This window comes from Garra rufa, chromosome 9 (genome assembly GCF_049309525.1).
Source record: "Garra rufa chromosome 9, GarRuf1.0, whole genome shotgun sequence".
NCBI classification, from domain to species: Eukaryota; Metazoa; Chordata; class Actinopteri; order Cypriniformes; family Cyprinidae; genus Garra; species Garra rufa.
In genome coordinates, this window is record NC_133369.1 from 19,501,525 (window position 1) to 19,520,436 (window position 18,912).

Consider the following 18,912-nt stretch of genomic DNA (forward strand, 5'->3'; position numbering starts at 1 on the left):
ACACCCCTGTAAATAGATCAACAGTACAAAGCATAATAACACTGTCTGCCTCTGCTTGTGGACCCTGTAATTTAGAAGTGCCACTGCACTCCTGCTACAATGGTTTTAGCATTAATATGCATTTGACCTTTTCTCTGTTTCATATAGCTTTTGTAGTTTGAGGATTCTTATTAACGCTTTGCATATGCATGTTTCCTGATAAAAATGTTTAATGTTTAAAAATGTAATGCATTATATGCATCATTCGGATTTAACCTTGAGTGTATTGTTTTCGAAACATTAACACCATAAAAATAATTTGCTAATATAAAAAGTTTACCCCCAGACTTTTCTAAGCCTAATCAAATTTTAAAGGGTCTTAACTATATTCATATTCATTTATAAGTGTTAATTCTTTAAATACGTATATAAACAAGATAATTAAAATACGATATGTACAATAAATAATTGTTTTAATAGTAGGCCTTCTACAATATGTAGCCTAAACAGTTTTTGTTTGGGGTGGGGGATTGAAAGATAAACGACAAACTTGTGGACATTTAAAATACATTCGAAATACAATCGCCAATGTTCGTGTCTATATTGTTTATCTAACACCTCAGGAAAAACATAAGTAAAAGTTATGAAAAATTCTCAAACGCTTTTCGTATTTTCAGCCAAAGTATGTTTTTGGAGGGAAACCAGGAGCAACAAACTGTGCAAAAAAACATGGCAGTAGATTTAAGTCAGAGAGCACCGAAGAAAACCCCGGAATGCTGGGCTACAAATCGCCATGTGCTGCTGTTGTTACATTTAATCAATGTTACTTTAGGTGTCCTAGAATAAAACCTCACTAGATGGCACTAGAGGATAAGGATGGCCGTTTTACACAACCACGGTATTAGTACACTCAATTCTTGTCTTAAAACGTCTTGTTTTCACAAATATTGTATCACTATGAAACTTTGTGAACTAGTCAGGTTGTATCTATAATTTATCTATAATCTATGAATGGTTAAGGGACTGGGATTTAGACGATTCACTAATTGCAAACCTTCAAAGCAAGCATCGCGAAAAACATGTAAGAGCAACTCCAAAAAATAAATTCAGTTCACTATCATTAATCTTGACGAAATTACTAAAGCTATTACGAAGACGACATTAAAATACATTTTATGGTTTATTTTTGTCCGAATTAAGCTACATTATAATTAAAATTATTTCAAACTGCAAACAAGAATAGCAAAAATAAAAACACGCGAAATAAATTAATGCCATAAAAGAAGGCCTATGTTGAGGCCCATATTTTGATGCCACAAACTAAGCGACACCTTAAATAATAGTAGCCTACTTTTTCTTTAACTGTTTTTTACTAAATCTATGAAATTTAAATCGAGTTTAGATGTTCTTAACACTGGCCGAACTACTGTCTTTTCCACACACACACAAAAAAAAAAAAAAAAAAAAAAACAGCGCGCTGTGTTGAACGCAAAAAGACAGGAAAGCATCAGGAATCTCAGTGTCAGTGCTCAATATCCTATTTATATTTTTTATTTTCCTATTTTAGGAAAATAAACAGAACTTCTTGTTTGCATTTGTTGTGGCTTACAAATTTCACGCTCTCAGTTTCATTTGAGCTCGCGCTGATATATCAAACCATTTGAACGTAGTGCAGTTTTGTCAATTCGGTTTCACGTTTTAAAATTTCGTTTAAAACTTGAACTAGAGGTCAGTAAATACAAGCTTTATACGCATTTTTTTTTTACACCCGACGACAACTTCGGTTTAAAAATAAAACAGCATATACTACAAAATCAAATTTCTATCACAACCTCTGCGCATTTTATTATACCCACAAAATCATCCAGTTCAACGTTTGATGGAGTCTTTCTGACAGAGTAAATAAAACGACAAATAAATAGCTCCCACAGTATTTGTAAAATTACATGACAGTTTGATCAATTAATCTATGTAAATGTTTCTTTTGAAAAACAAAATGTAGAACGATAATAATAACAGATGTCCCTGGAATTTCTGTGGAATAGATTTACACCAAAATATGAATTAAAATATAAGCAAAATAATACAATAAGAAAATAATAATAATAATATTTCTGATTGTTGTATTGTATTTACACATAGTGACGTATAGCAAGCCCCTGGGAGAAATCTTCCCATTTTTCCAATCTTCCAGTGTTTACATTTTCAGTAAATCATCACTGCATCGTGTCCCTATAAATGCGAACCGGAACCAACACAATGAATAATTATAAAGCACAAAAAACAAATAGAACAAAAACAATTAAATCCAAAGTCCAAGTATCCTTTTTACTGTATAGCTCTGATGTTGGGTAAACGTGGAGAATATTTTACAATAATAATAATAATAATAATAGTGCTCGTGTTATAAATTGATATGCTTGATAAATGATGGAAAATAAACACTGTCATATGAAACAATGAAAAATCGTATGACTTCAAATGAAAATATTGCAGGTCACATTACTTGCTTTTCCCATTCTCCACGGTACTGTGTAAATAATCTCTATTTCAAAATAATTAAAAAAGACATTCAAATGTTTGAGATATATAATATTGAATTCGTTGGGTAGAAAATAGTGCTAACATTGTTGAAGACTGAACATTGTTTACTATACATAAACATATAGTAAAGTCAGCTCATAATTTATAAAAAAGCAGCTGAATGTGGGTTAAAAAGCAACTGACTTCCGCAAGAGATAGCAAGCAATATTCGGCTAAATGACTATAAATATAAAGGCAAAATATACCAAGACTCTAATGTTAAACAAATAAGACCAAAATAAAATAAACAAACCCCTCTAAAATCTTTTCCAAATTCAAAATAATACGAAAAAGTGCTCAAGTGAGAGAATAACGTAGCTATATCCTTTAAAAATTATACAATATTTACAGCACTGTGTGGAGTCCTGTGAAACAATTGTATTTTATGGAAATATGACTAGATCGAAGGAAATGCCAGGTTTCTATCGCTAGCCCTTCGGGTGACCTGTCTGCAGCTCGATGCTGGAAGTTTCTTTTTGTTTCTTTTCAATTTAGCCCCATCCGTATTGATAAAACGGAGAAAGAGACCAGAATCAATTGTGTGAGACTAATTTCTTGGCGCCAAGACTACAACATCTGTTTAGTGTGACCTTGCACCTCACACCAGTGTCTCCACGAGTAGGAGAACTGGTACATAACCAAGCTGTATCTAAAATAATAATAATAATAATAATAATAATAATAATAATAATGTTGAAAGGCCATTTGATCCCAAGAAAATGGTTGAATACTGTGGGTGGATGCATGTCACACTGATGTTTTTTCAATCGAATCGATGTTCACCCTCAGTCGCCCACAACAAAAGTAAAAATGGCGTGTTTTTGTCAAATGCTGCAGCACTAGTCACTTTTAGGCTAATCCCGCAAAAAGAAAAAGCAGTGAATGCGCCTAGATGTAAACAACTGGCTATGGGACACCCATGCTCGCGTTTGAGGGACATTTCGCTCGTCTCAAAGTGTGTGATAAATAGTAGGGTTACACCTTAAAACTGCGTCTTTTCACAGTGCTGGGTATTCACAGAACAACCGTTCTCTTTGCTCGCGCGGGGAACGCACGGTCCCCTCTGTTGCAGCGGTACGAATTTTGAGTAACATTGAAGAGGGATATGATCTGCTCTCCCGCCTCAGTAGTAGTCTAAACCGCAGCTGCTTTCACTTTGGATAGCTCCAATGTGAACGTAATCATAAATGAAGACTGAGGCAGTCAGTATGATAAAGATATGTCCTTGTTTTTGTGTTGTTTGTGTCTTTTCTCACTGAACTGGCGTCTGAACCCCGTGATGCGGCGGCGTGTCTCCGTATACGTCCTCGGTACCCGGCAGAGGTCCGCCGGGAGGAGTCATCCGTTTCTCTTTCTGTCTTCTGTTACAAAACCAAACCCTCACTACCTCTTTCTCCAACTGCAGACTGTCCGCCAGCGAAGTAATTTCCGACGCGGCTGGCTTTGGGCACTTAAGGAAATGGCTCTCCAAAGCCCCTTTGACGCTTACCTCGATGGAAGTCCTCTTTTTCCGTTTCCTCCCCTGCGCAGCTATCTTGTCCAAGCTCGTGGGGCTGCCAGATGTGGAGTCTGCCTCCTCCAACCACTTGTTCAACAAAGGCTTGAGCTTGCACATGTTTTTGAAGCTAAGTTGCAGGGCCTCAAACCTGCATATCGTGGTCTGCGAAAACACATTTCCATAGAGCGTTCCCAAAGCTAGTCCGACGTCCGCCTGCGTGAAGCCCAGCTTGATCCTCCGCTGCTTGAACTGTTTGGCAAACTGCTCCAAGTCGTCCGAGGTCGGCGTGTCCTCGTCCGAGTGGTCGTGGTGGCTCTGGTGCGGCTGGTGCTGGTGCTGGGACGGTGGATGGCCGTGGTCGCTGAGATGCGGGCTGTGGTGGTCTTCGTGCGCGTCGCGCATGCTGTGGTGGTGGATGCCCTGGCCGCTGCCCGGGATGAGACCGTTCACGCTGAACCCGGGCTGCGAGTATATGAGGCTCTGTCCGTTCGACGTGGCCATGCTGGGGATGTGAGCCGCCGTCGTCGTTCTCCATGCCCTTGAATCGTGATGGTTCCCGTGCGCCTGATGTACCAGATGGGGTGGCCGCGACTGATGCTGCAAATTGCTGGAATTGTGCATCTCGTCCCGAGGGCTCTGCACCGCTGGCTTGATGTCCTGCTCGCCGAGGGGACTGGACGACCACGGACCTCCTTCTCCGTGTGACAGGGCTGTTATCCACTGGTGCGCGTGGCTGAGCGGGTGACTGTTGCTCTGCAGTGAGTAGTCACTCTGCAACAGGGTTTGCGCGTCCCTGTAAGCCGTGGCTTGCTGCATGCTCCCAGGCTCCGAGTGTACAATAGATGGACTGGAGGTGAGGATATTGTAATGATTGGATGCTGTAGTCGCCATGACTCTCGGAGCCGGACTGATCGCTCCTATTAAAGGAACCTTGCATTTGACAGTTACTCTTTTGCCACAGGCGTCTCCCAGGCTCTTTGCCAAGTGGACGCAGCGGCGCGCACCTGAGCTCCGCCCCTCGACGACGCGCATTGGCTGGAAAGCCATGATGGACGCGTTTTTTTGGAGGCAGCCTTCAGCTCATTGGATGCGCGAGAGTCTTAACAAACACTGCCTCTTTCCCTCAAAAGAACTCCGTGTCCTGCAGCACCTCTAAAATGTGAGGGACCGACGGGCCACCAAGACCGGAGCGAAGAACATCAAAGGTTATGATTTTTATAACTTGGAGAGAAATTCTTACCAAACTTGCCTGTTATGGAATTGGCGATTTTATGTATATGTACGTATGTATGTGTCTTATTCAACAGAATTTATGCAATAAATGAAAACTATTTTATGTGATGTCATTTCATATATTTATTGATTACAGGTTCGGGGTTTCATTTGTAAGATAAGGGAAGCTATAATCTTTCTAACGTCATGTTTGCTGACCTTTTATAAAAGGTATTCAGACTTTACGGAGAATTTTTAGAGTATTAAAGAATTAAACATTTAGCAGACAACGTTTAAAAAGTATTAACTAATTCGTTTAAAATATCGTTTCTCTCATTCAGGTGTTTGATTTTGAAGAACTGCTACAAACAAACAAACAAACAAACAAACAAACTTGGGCTTTAATGAATAGCTAAGTTTGCTGGCTATCACAGGCAATAACTTTGATGATGATGCTGTATTATTAAAAATTTAGTAAATTCACAAAAGTAAAACGAAAAAAAAAATCAGAAACAAAAATGATATTTATTTTAAAGCAGATAATTAATTTAACATGTTAACATTCGTTTCTCTTACATATTTTAAATAGGCCTATATGAGTTTTGAAGTAGGTAATACTACAAAAGAAGTTGTGATTTTTAAATTCAGAAATAAAAAGCAGAAATTATGTTGGTTGTATATATAAATTGTACTTTACCATCTCTGTAAAGAACAAGTGTAGGACGCAAAGTGAGTGAAAAGTTAATAAATAAGTAAAATAAATTAAAACAGCCTACATTTTTTAATATCAACATAATCTCATAATATCAACGTTTTTTAGGTATAGACTGCGTTCACCTTATCTGATCCCAGATAAACAGAGTAAAGCCGATTTGGTTTAAAAACAAATTCTAGTTCACAGACAGTAGCACCTGTCTTGCACAGTCGTGCTTTCTGAAACATGCCATTTATTCGGCGGTAACTGCAATATATGTTTGTTTTACTTTATCTCATTTAATTATAAATATAACTATAAATACAACTATTACTCCAAACATCTAATTGGCATTTTAAACACCTAATTACACTTGTCTTAAATCTTTAAAAGTATATATTTTTCCTCTGGGTTTGCACGGTGCACAAGTCAAAGGAATATTTCAGAGGGAAAACAGTGGGCCGTTTGGGACCGCAGGTGTCTAAAGCTGACCAGCTGGCTTCTCTGTGAGCCTCTGTAAAGAAAAGCACACGACATTGTCCGAGGAGGGGGACATTTTTTCAGCAGCGCTGCTGGTTGCTATAGAGAGCAGTAAATTAAACAACGCCTCATACGTCACCAGTATCGCCTCCTCTGGAAGGCCCGACGTAAATCAGAATGGGTAATAAACAAAAGACAAAAAGAAACAAGAAAGACAGAGAGAGAGAGAGAGAGAGAGAGAGAGAAAGAGAGATCAGCTGATTTTAAGGAACTGTTTAAAAGCAGTAAATAAAGTGTAATTTGCACAACTAATGAACTTTGAAGCAGGGCGTACAGCACTGTCCAATTACGCGTCAATGAACAATAGCCTACTTAATAAACAAAGCAGACAAACCAATAAAGTCCATAATATAGGCCTTTAATAACATTCAACGCATTATCTCAAACTATTATAACGAATTAAAGTATTTTAACTGCTATAGAAAGGGTTTATGAAAAGTAAAAGTAAAAGGCCTATTTTGTGACTATTATAGGCATAGCCTACAAACATTCGTTTTGTTTGAAATGGTTGTTTATTTGTTTCCAGATGGGACGGGTCTATAAGCCTTCTGAAGTTAGTTTTACGATTAAAAAAGTTTCCAAAAACAATCCCGAGGCATCCAATAATCATTTAACTAAGGAAAGCAGGTAAAAGACGGATAAAACTCTATACAGACAGCCTAATTGAGGGTTAAAGGGCGTTCCAAAAACGAAAAAAAGAGAACTTCAAAGACACGTTCCGGAAATTCATCCGCGTAATAATGAACATCATTGTGGCGTAACAGTGAAATCACCCAAATCAAAAGAACATTTATGGCAATTAAGGTTGTAATTCAGAGAATTACCACAACGCCACAGAAGCTTAAATAGTCGTGTTGGGAGAAAACCAAAGCACATTACTTTAATGGTATAATATGCAAACTATGGATCGTTCAATTACATGGCTTAACAACGCATAAATGATGCGAGTCTTGTTATTTGGACTGTGGGGTCTATGGTAATTCATTTGGAAGGGCTAGCGCGCTCTCAAATACAGTGAAATCTATTTCTGAGCTCCGGGAGCCGCTGCCAAACTACATTTAAGGGAATAAAAATTAATGACAGAGAATCTGAGCGTTAAATTAACAGTAATTATATGACCCGCATGCTGTAAAGATTCCATTTTTTATGGTCTAATTAGGTAACTGTCTCCCCATACATCAACATATTTCCCTCTGTGGATTTTCACACAAGATCCCGGTCATGTTCAAATACTGATTGAAAATAATTAATTACATTTTACAAAGACATGCTTTAAATCACACAATAATCAAACTCTTCTCATAGTTACGCTAATCAATGACGGTCTGATCACCTGAGACGCAGAAAAAAAGATTAACAAAATATCTTGGCATAAAAGCAGATCAGAACTTGGGGGGAGGGGGTGTCAAGTGGTCTTAGTAAAAACACATTGTTTCATACAGGAAGCTTATATAACGTTAGTTTTCAATAAGGGTTTTAGACATACCATACAAGTTACAAGTTAGTCTGAGCGTGTACTTTGTTGCCAAACAGATGCTAATAAATCGCATTCGCTAAACTAGGTAACCATAGCAACAACACGCCAGTCACGCGCTTGTAGAGCGGCAAGTCCGGTGGTAATGCACCAAAAAATATTCATGTTGCAAAAAACAAACAAACAAACAAACAAAAGTGTTTTGTTTACGTATTAAGTATTATGGTTAACTATTTTCCTTGCGGATCATTGCCAGACTGCGCTCTGAAAACTAGGCCTACCTACCTTTTTATTTAGATTATTTATTTACAATATAGCTGTCAGGGTTCAACTTTACAGTATTTCAGAAAAATGTGAATTAGCTATTAATTCTAAAAAAAAAAAAAACTGTAGGATTGTTGAATGGTGGATGAGGAGAACCATCTCTGTCAGTGGGGGAGTATCCTTATACAGCTCTTGTTGAACAGGTCTTGCACCGAGAATCTAGTAATCCCATGCAATTAATCCACACAAAGACATCGTTAAATCTGTCCCTCGCTACAATTGCCTACCGATTGTCTGCGTCCATTGTGGGGGCGCAAGAGACCACCCCTGTGAGGCAAAGTGGAGACCTGTTATGCGATCCATCCACGCAACAAAAGTGACTCGAACATCTTCAGAGACTCTGAATCATTCCACTTGAACAAGATCAGCTGGAAAATGTGGGATTTTTTTTTTCCACAGAAGAGCCAGGATCAAATGGCACAACCTAAGAGATAGAAAAAAAATCATCCACTGTGCTTTATTTACGCTTACGTCAGAATAAACATCACTGCCAAATAACAGACCGACTGCCTGCATTTATTTGAATCAAGCATCTAAACCTTTAATCGCTTCAACATGTTTTCAAATGAACAACAGGTTGTGGACGAAACCAAATGTTAAGGATTGCAAAATATCAGCTTGGATTATTTTAATACATTAAATTCTGATTTAATGAATTTAACTCGTTTTAAACACTCATGATGTTTTACTAAGGAAAATGTTTATTATTTAAAATTTACTACACAGAAATGAACAGCACTTGGTATTCACTCATATGAGACAAAACAATTGCATTAACCAGCTATGTGTCTTTCCAAGTTACCAGTAAAAATTAGGGCTTGCACTTAAGTCACGGTTTGGTCATTTACTTGGATGCACGGCCATATTGGAGATACTCAGATGTAAACAACAGCATTGATTGCAGTTAATGTACTACTGAATATGTTGTTCTGCTAATTTATGCTGTCTAAACCACAGGAAAAAAAAACTTGTGGAAGCTGGTAAATCATATAGAGAAGGGCACAACAGTTTGACAAACTAAAGTTAATAAGTGGTAAAGATACATATGAGCAGTATTAATTAAGATATTAGCCTAATATTTCACCTACCTGATTGGAAATGATAAAAACAAACACGATTGTTGTCAAGATTCTTGCTCTGGAAATCCTGGTTCAGTTTGACCAACCACAAACGCCTTTTGTTCCTCAGTTTTTTTGCACTCTTCTCCTATTTGTTAGAACTTTTGGCAGTCTATAGTACTCCAAATACTTTTCCTGGTATGACCGATTAGTACAGCATTTTCAGCAGCAATAATCAGCAAAATTTGTGAGTTCTGTTTGGTTCAGTAGCATTGTTTACATTCAGTGCCGCCAATATGGCCAATTGATGACGTGTCATGAAAACACTATAATAACACTAGTAACATGTAAGCAAACTTAACGCATCCAGACCGATAGGAGTCAATATAATATATATATCACTGGTACTACTGGGATAAATAACAGCGAAATCAGATAAACCTAAAAACGTCTAAGATGCAACAAGTTACCTCACAAACAGTGGCCTATATGTCTGTTCTATAGATGCATCTTGTTAACTTTACAAAATTTGAGGCAAACTTGTTGACAGTTGTAATGTGCTCAAACACATAACGTAAGGCATTTTAGGCATGTTGCTTACCTGAGATCCCGTGCCTACAGATTCCTCTCGATCTGTATAGAGACGTAAATGAGCTCCGGGTCCCATCGCTCATGTGCAGCTCGATTAGCCCCATGTGTCTCGTTCTTCATATGTGGAAGTGCAGCAGATGGTCGGAGACGCACCGTGTTACGAGGCTGCGGCGGTATGTAACGCTGTTCTAATTGAAACATCAATATTGCAGCAGAACCCCGCAGTGGAACAACACTGCAAGTTTGGACAAAGATTACAGATGAAAGTTCTCTTGGAAATTACGTCTGGGAACAGTTTCGGTGTAAATCGCCATATGATCCTAAATGTAGCGTGGATTGCATATGTAAGCATGGGTTACCAGCCTGCCTAAGACCATAAAATATTCGTCATGGTCTGGAATGCTTTAAACAGTAACACACAAAGGGAAAAAAAAAGATGTTAGTTTAGTGACAGGCACAGTAAGATGTTATTTTCTGGTGTTCATGTAAAACAGACTTAGATAGTTTACCCAAAAATGAAATTCTGTCATTAATGACTCACCCTTATGTCATTCCAAACCTGTAAGTCCTTCATTCATCTTCGGCACACAAATTAATTTTTTGATGAAATCTGAAAGCTTTCTGATCCAGCATAGACAGCAATGCAACTACATTCAAGGCCCAGAAAGTTAGTAAGGACATCGTTAAAATAATCCATGTGACTTCAGTGGATCAATTTTTTGAAGCTACGAGAATACTTTTTGTCTCCGCCACGCATTCCTGACAGTAATCTTTAAAATAGAAATTAAGATATTTTAATGAATCCTGGGAGGTTTCTGTCCCTCCTAAAAGTCCAGGTAACCTAAACTTAGAAAATCAGAAAAGGTCATAAAGACATTGTCAAATTAATCCATGTGAAGTAGCTTAATCTAAGTCTTGTGAAGAGATACGACTGCTTTATACTGTCAAACAAAAAATTATGCAGACACCAGATTTAATTTTTGATATTTTATTAGTGGGTACAGGACACTGTAGTTCATTTATGAAAGTGAGGGTAGCAAAATAAAGTAAACTGTGACATATTATACCCAAGAATTCTTCATATAGTGGACTACCAGTAAAACTGATCAAATTTGGGACCAAAAATTATTTAGACACTTTGACCCGACTATGTTTTGCTTAAGTGTTTTTTCTTTAATTGCTAATGCGACCTTTTTACACTACAGACTATACAAAATTAAGCATTGCTTGGTAATTGGTCAACAAAGTATTGATAGTTGCAGTGTAAATATCGTCATACTAACAGCTGTCAACATTTTTGGTTGATTGTAATCCATTACATATCTTTTTATCAAAGTTATCTAACATTATCACGATGAATTTGTTCTGACACAGTTTAACTCTTGAGTTCTTGTCATATTTTATTACCTTTTTTTAACTATAGTGAATAAACTGTGATAATGTGAGAAATTGAAGGTGTCTGAATAAATTTTAGTTTGACTGTATAGTAAACAGATTACATCAACAAATTATGCATATTATAAACTCAGACTTGCAACTCACACACGCACAAGCAAACACATCCACAGATGCATATAGTTGCTTAGTCAAGTTTGACCTTTTAGACAAGTTTGCTTTGCAGCTTGAAGGATCTTAAAATGTGTGTTTGCACCAGTTGATCTTGAACTCTGTTGCTTGATGTTTACCATAGTGTTTTGAGCGTCAGCCCTATATATAGGGTTCAAGTCATGGTTTGAATGCATTTCTGTTGATCACTGAGGACTAAATTTGAAAGTATTCGAATACAACGTGATTAAAGAATTTATAACAAACTGTATAGTGAAATATGCCCTATTTGACATTGCTGTTTGAAACTCCAGACACCCTTTTTCCCAAGAAAGGACCAATGTCCACCCCAAAATGGTAAAGGTTCTTTACACATTAATGGATGAAACAAAGGACATCATTTGTAGGCCAAGCCTTGTCTGAGCCCTCTCCTCAGCCGCCGTCAACCAATCCAATACAGCCCTAAGGAAAATAACCAAAGCTCTGCGTTTGGACTGAGGTTGGAAGGTCTATTTGCCTCTCCGTCAAGCATCGATTTATCCTACTCTCCAATTTATTTCTCCTCCTCGTTCCTGCGATCCATAAGGCTCCTGCCTCTGGGGGAAGAACCAGAGGAGAGACGGCGAACAGCCTCCCAACACATTCAAAACCTGATATACAGCCTTCCACAACATAAACCGATATGTACCTTTACTTCACAGAGGAGAAAACATCTCCGAAAGCGCCTGAGATGGAGTATGTCTAAAGTTATCCAGACGCCATAAATTACAGGGAGCTGTACATGGTTTTCGCTGATTTATATATTGATAAAGATGTTGCCAATATTACTGAACTTTGAACCATCATGGGATTTCCTTGATCCTCATAATGCAATGCCAATCAACATAAATCTTGCATGCCAGTTATACTGAAGAAAACAATCAATAACAAATTCAGAGACATGGCTCCACATGCTCCAATATGTTGTGTGGTCTTGCATATTTGCAAGATGACCAGAGTTCGAATCCACCTGGGGTAATTATCTCATCCCATTTCTTGTTTTTCTCCTTATGGTTTTCTGTCACATCTCGTGTCCTGTCAATACAAGTTACATAAATAAAGATAAGAAAAAGGTTAGGGACTTGTGTGATTTCAAATGTTTCTGAAAAATGTTTCTTATGCTTACCAAGGCTGCATTTATTTGATCACAAAACCAGTCATAAGGGTCAATTTTTTGAAATTGAGATTTATACATCGTCTGAAAGCTAATGTTCATTTAAAAGCTCATAAATAAGCTTTCCATTGACGTATGGTTTGTTAGGACAGGACAGTATTTGGCCGAGACACAAGTGAAAATGTGGAATCTGAGAGGGCAAAAAAAAAAAAGGAAATATTGAAAAAATCACCTTTAAAGTTGTCCAAATTAAAGTCTTTGCAATGCATATTACTAATCAAAAATTAAGTTTTGATATATGTGACCATGGACCACAAAACCAGTCATAAGTGTTAATTTTTCGAAATTGAGATTTATACATCATCTAAAAGCTGATTAAATATGCTTTCCATTGGTGTATGGTTTGTTAGGACAGGACGATATTTGGCCGAGATACAACTATTGACAATCACTTTTAAAGTTGTCCAAATGAAGTTCTTAGCAATGCATATTATTAAGTTTTGATATATTTACAGTAGGAAATTTACAAAATATCTTCATGGAACATGATATTTATTTAATATCCTATTGATTTTTGGCATAAAAGAAAAATCTATCATTTTGACCCATACAATGTATTGTTGGCTATTACTACAAATACACCCATGCTACTTAAGACTGGTTTTGTGGTCCGGGGTCACATATTTAGGGTAGGAAATTGACTAAATATCTTCATGGAACATGATCTTTACTTAATATCATTTTGACCCATACAATGTATTTTTGGCTACTGCTACAAATATACATATATAATATTTTAATATATTAAAAAAAAAAAGTCTTCAGTGTCATGATCATTCAGAAAAAAATCTAATATTTTTAACATTTCTTATTATTATCAATGTTGAAATCTGTTGTGCTGCTTAATATTTTTGAGGAAGCCATGATACATTTTTTCATTATTTTTTGATGAAGAGAAAGTTCAAAAGAACAGCATTTATCAGAAAGAGAATCTTTAGGCTTTACTTCTGATCAATGTAACACATCCTTGCTGAATAAAACTATTAATTTCTTTTAAAAAAATGTTACCGACCCCAAACATTTTAGCGGTAGTGTATAAGCACTAAAAACATTAAAAAAAAATACTACACAAACTGTAAGCAATTACTTTACATGAAACTACAAGGAGTGGTATTGTGTATTTTAGTTATTGCTATCATTATTGAACACATATCATTTAAGCTGCTGCTGCAGGCCAGTAAAGTCCAATACTTGCTGTATTTATTACCCAAAAAGAAAGAATCCAGTTTTAGTCTATTTTTGCAAAGATGAGAGTCCTAATGTCCAAATCTACAGTAAAAACAAGCAGCTACCATTCCTGTGACAATCCTTCACCACAGAGTCCTGAGAGAGGCCTGACATGTTTCTATACCTGAAATCGATCAATGCCGATCTGTTCAGGGGAAATTGAAATCTATAGGAAATTAGATTGTTGCAATGATTTATTGGAATACTAAATCACTCAGTGCAACCCAGGCTGTCGTACTGTACCTTCAGTGTTACTTTGGGGCTGCTGGGATGTTGTCTGTGCTAACCCTCTTACGTCACAGGCCAGTCAGTTATGGCGGGAAATGGTTTCTCGTGACCCTGAGAGAGAGAGCCAACCGCCTTCTGAAAAGAGACATAACATGAAAATACAGAACAATCTGCAAAAAGCTCCAACCCTGAAAAGAAGACCAAGACAAGCAAAGGAGAGGAGAGACTGCAAAATGAGGCCTAAAAACTTCGTTTCTTGATTCGTCGGAGGAAAGGAGGGCACAATTCCATCCTCACTTGCTTTGTCCACATTTAATTGCTTTTTTTTGAACAGACGTGAAGGAAAAAAAAAACAAGACAACAAACCCCCCCTCCAAACATAGCAGCGACAGCAGCTAATGGAGGGGGTGTAATTGTGAATGGAGGCATTCATCTGGAGATGCGGCTGGTAAATTGCTGCAGACAATGCATAGCGCAAGGATGCTCAGATCGCCGGCGTTTAGAGACGCTGGGGTAATTGCCCCTCCACAGAGATGGAGGGAAATGAGCGGGAGAAAAAGAAGGAGATGGCAAGAGAGAGAAGGTGGAGAAAAGTGGATATCAGAGATGGGGCTGGCGAAGACGAGTCTAGAGACTGAAAGGGAAAGCGTGGAGGGAGAGGAAGAGGAAAGTGAGTGTGTGTTTACATGGAGAGAAGATGATGTGGGGGAGGGTGGCGACTGCGGTGAAATAGGTTCTCAGCACTGCACTTTGCAGAAGAAATAGCCGTCAACCCAAAGAAAATGGTATGAAGGCAACGCGGTGTACTCGAGTGCAAAATGTCCTCAGATGCTCGCTACGGAGAAATATATCAGAAGTCTAGACATTAACATTTAAAGAAAACATCCAAGGTCACAAACTCTGGAAGAAAGTGTAGTTGCACGCAAACAGACGCACGCAGCAAGGGCTGAAAAGAAGAAAACAACAACAAGCATTCACAGACAAAACACATCTGTCAACAGAACAGCATCCTCACTAGAGAGAAACATCAGGGAGCAACAATTCAATTAAACACATCATCCTGGTTAAATTACGGCTACATAATCACTGCAATTCACCATTGCCTAGAATTACAAATTCACAACACAATGGGCTGAAACGCAGCAAGACAGACAGGACCATTGATAGCTTTGGCAGGAACGAGATGGTGTGTTTTGATACACAGAGCTGCTCGCAGCTATTAAAGTCGGAGGCTGCGTGAGGAGTTTTGAACTTCTGAAGTTATATTTTCATCAGAAACCGCCGCTAAATGCCTCTATCTGCATTTAATTAGCCAATATATAGAGATGTTCTGTTTGTAGGACTGAAACATGGAAGAGAATTAGCATTTTCAAGCCTTGGCGTCCCCAGGGAATTCCCTCAGGAAAAATATGGGGTTTTAGGAGTGATGGTTTTGGATTTAAGTAAGTAAAATAAAATCTGTGGCTATCATTACTGTAAGAGATATGTAAGTTTTTTTCCATCCAACATGAACATGAGTTGCTAAATAAGCACAGAAACTGATTTTTATTCAATAAGGATTCCAATAAATTCTGTTCTTTTGAACTTTACATACAACAAAAAGGAACCAAGACGTGATAATTTCTAAGAAATGTTTTTTAAACACCAAACCAGCATTTCAGATGATTTGTTAAAGGGATAGTTCACCCAAAAATGAAAAGTCTGTCATTAGTTACTCATGCTAAAGTTGTTTTTGAACCTGTAAGACCTTTGTTCATCTTTGGAACGCAAATTAAGATATTTTCAACCCAGTCTCATAAAGGCTACTTTTTAGCAGCACCGTTTTTACTTACCTTACTGCGCGTTTCATTAAAACACAGATTCAATACGTAAACCCTGGCATGTATTTATCACGTTGATATAGATACGTATTGCTGCTCTTATTGCATTGCTTCAAGTACATATTGGGGGGTTCAGAGTTCAAATATCCAGGGACTGTTGCTAAAAATGAATGCTCTATCGTTTTGGAAATATGCCCTACACTCTTAAAAATAAAGGTGCTTCAAGATGCCATAGAAGAACCTTTCTTGTCTAAATGGCTCCATAAAGAACCTTAAACATCTGAAGACCCCAAAAGGTTCTTTGTGGAAAAAGAAGGTTCTTCAGATTATGAATAAGAAAGAGATGGTTCTTTAAAGAACCTTTGACTGAATGGTTCTTTGTGGAATCAAAAATGGTTCTTCTATGGCATTGCTTGAAGAACCTTTTAAAGCACCTTTATTTTTAAGAGTGTACACCAAACCCAACCCTAAACCTACCCGATAGTGTTGACAAATGCAAAACAGATATAAAAACGCATTTGTTGACGCCATTTAAATCTTTCTTGTGTGTAGATTTGAACCGGAGCTCTTCATCTCTCAAGTACATCTCTGTACTGCGTGAGCTACCAAACAAACCTACCGTCTATGAAAACCCATAGATATGAAGCTGGATATGTCAAAAAGCATCAGTTAACATTCAAAAGCATCCGTTTTCAAATTTCCTAGCATATTAAAATAGTTTTTAAGTCATAATCTAATATTCTTCAAATCATACTTTGTGTGAAAAGGAATAAAAGGTGTCAAGAGTTTTACTACCTCTAGTGTTCATTTTTTTTTCTTCTGGAAACTGCAGTGATATGTACTTATTGGTACGTATTTCGTGTCTCACGAAAAAGTGCCCCCCAGGTATGTTTTTGTCATGAGACCAGGTAGCATACTTTTGATGAAATCTGAGAGCTATTGTTGGAGCACATGCGTAGTACGCGCGACGAAGACTAACAGGGAAAAGAAGAAATTGTTGAATAAATTCATTATTTTTGTTTTCTTCGCGCACAAAAAATATTCTCATAGCTTCATAACATTAAGGTTGAACCACTGATGTCACATGGACTAATATAACTATGTCCTTACTACCTTTCTGGGCCTTAAACGTGGTAGTTGTGGTGTTGTCTATGCAGGGTCAAAAAGTTCTCGGATTTCATCAAAAATATCTTAATTTGTGTTCCAAAGATGAACGAAGGTTTTACGGGTTTTACGAGGGTGAGTAATCAATAACAGTATTTTCATTTTTGGGTGAACTATCCTTTAAAATAAATGCAGGCTTTGTAAGCATAACAGACTTCTTTCAAAAGAATTACAAAACTTTTCAACCCCATATTTTTGAACAAACCAGGAAGTTTCTTCAAATGATGTTACTACTATTCATAATTCCAAAACCAGTCAACAATGACATCATGAATTCAATTATCTGTGCAATATGGAAGATGTGCAAAGACTGAAAATATAAGACATATATATCAGAGCCGGAGACAGTGCACTTGGCACATATGCTCTGATACATCAAGCCTAACTTGTAATATTTCCTGACCCCTGTCCCCCATCATTTCCTGGCCACTCTATTCTACTCCACTCAATTATAAAATATAATAAAAGTGTGATAGGAAATGAATGTTGAAGGTGAAAGACTATTTAAAAACTGTTACAAGCAGAAGTTGGCTTTTTGTTTTACCTTTTTGTGTAGAAAAGTTTTCATAGTGCGGAACTATACTTTTTGTTAGATTTTTGCTGTTTTACTAATGCTTAAAAATAAATGTAAAGATATTTGAATGATTTTAGTGTTATTAGGCTTGAGGTTTTTAGTAACAATTTTAAACAGTTTCATTTAAAATCTAGGAACCATAGGAAAATAAGCTATTTATTTATGTGTGTATTTGTGTGTTTAGATAGTTGGCAGATGGACAAGCGGTGTGAACTGTGCTAATGCTCTGCTGAGTGTCCATGTCTCACCCCTAAATAGTGTCCCCTCCTCGGCATTGTGGTTAACAAGATGGTAGCAGGCTCGGCACGGCCGACACACACCGCTGACACGAGACGGCCGGGGTCAGCAGGGGTCACGCGGTAATTACACATATAACTCCCTCTGTGAGCAGCAGGCCGGCTGAGCTTACAGCCACTGGCTACTGTGACACACACACTCTCACGCAGAGCACCATATAGTGCTGACACACGCTGAGAGTGGCCGGTGCTTATGAGGCGCACACACGGTGAGAAAGTGATTACAAGGCAGGAGGAGACAACAAAGCGAGCAGAGACGAAGAGGTGCTGAAAAGCGTAATTATTAGCAGTACACACCGGCAGGGTGGAGGTCTGTGTGACTCTGCCGGTCCCAAACAAGCTCTCAGACATTCTCGAAAAACAAACCTGAAGCCTCTTTAGCCTTGAGATTTTTTTGAAGATTTCTTCTTGTTTGTGCTGCCTACTTTATAGGGTCTCACCCGAAGGCTGTTATTGTACACTTGTTATCTCCCACCTGTAGAAAAACACCAAAAATGCCATGTCTGTAATTTTTCTATGATACGTAATGACTACAGCAACTCACATTTCATTCAAGGTATACATTTTAATAGTTTGTGGATTATTTGGGATTTGAACCTATGATCTTGATGTTGTTAAAGGGCTATGCTCTAATGTTTAAGTTCTACTTTAACATTCACATCTATGCATTTGGCAGATGCTTTTATCCAAAGCAACTTACATTACATTCAAGGAATACTTTCAGTATCAGTACATGCATTGCCTGGGAATCAAACCCATGACCTACTGTTTGAATTTTGATTTTACAATTTATATTTACATTAATTTTATCAGTTCATGTATTTCTCTGGATTCAAACCCATGACCTTCATGTTGCTATAGCCGTACTGTTTGTGTTTTTAATTTTTCAGTT

At 37.7% G+C, this 18,912-nt stretch overlaps 1 protein-coding gene across 1 annotated transcript; it reads right to left on the bottom strand.

The window, feature by feature from the left end:
- Positions 1–1,817: 1,817 nt before the first annotated feature.
- pou3f2b (POU class 3 homeobox 2b) lies at positions 1,818–5,387 on the bottom strand. The gene has a single exon (XM_073847253.1). The coding sequence runs from the start codon at positions 5,105–5,107 to the stop codon at positions 3,815–3,817; it is 1,293 nt and encodes a 430-aa protein (XP_073703354.1). The 5' UTR covers positions 5,108–5,387; the 3' UTR covers positions 1,818–3,814.
- Positions 5,388–18,912: the final 13,525 nt, after the last annotated feature.

Coding starts and splice junctions, on each gene's coding strand:
- pou3f2b (XM_073847253.1), bottom strand. CDS start 5,107: ATGGCTTTCCAGCCAATGCGCGTCGTCGAGGGGCGGAGCTCAGGTGCG.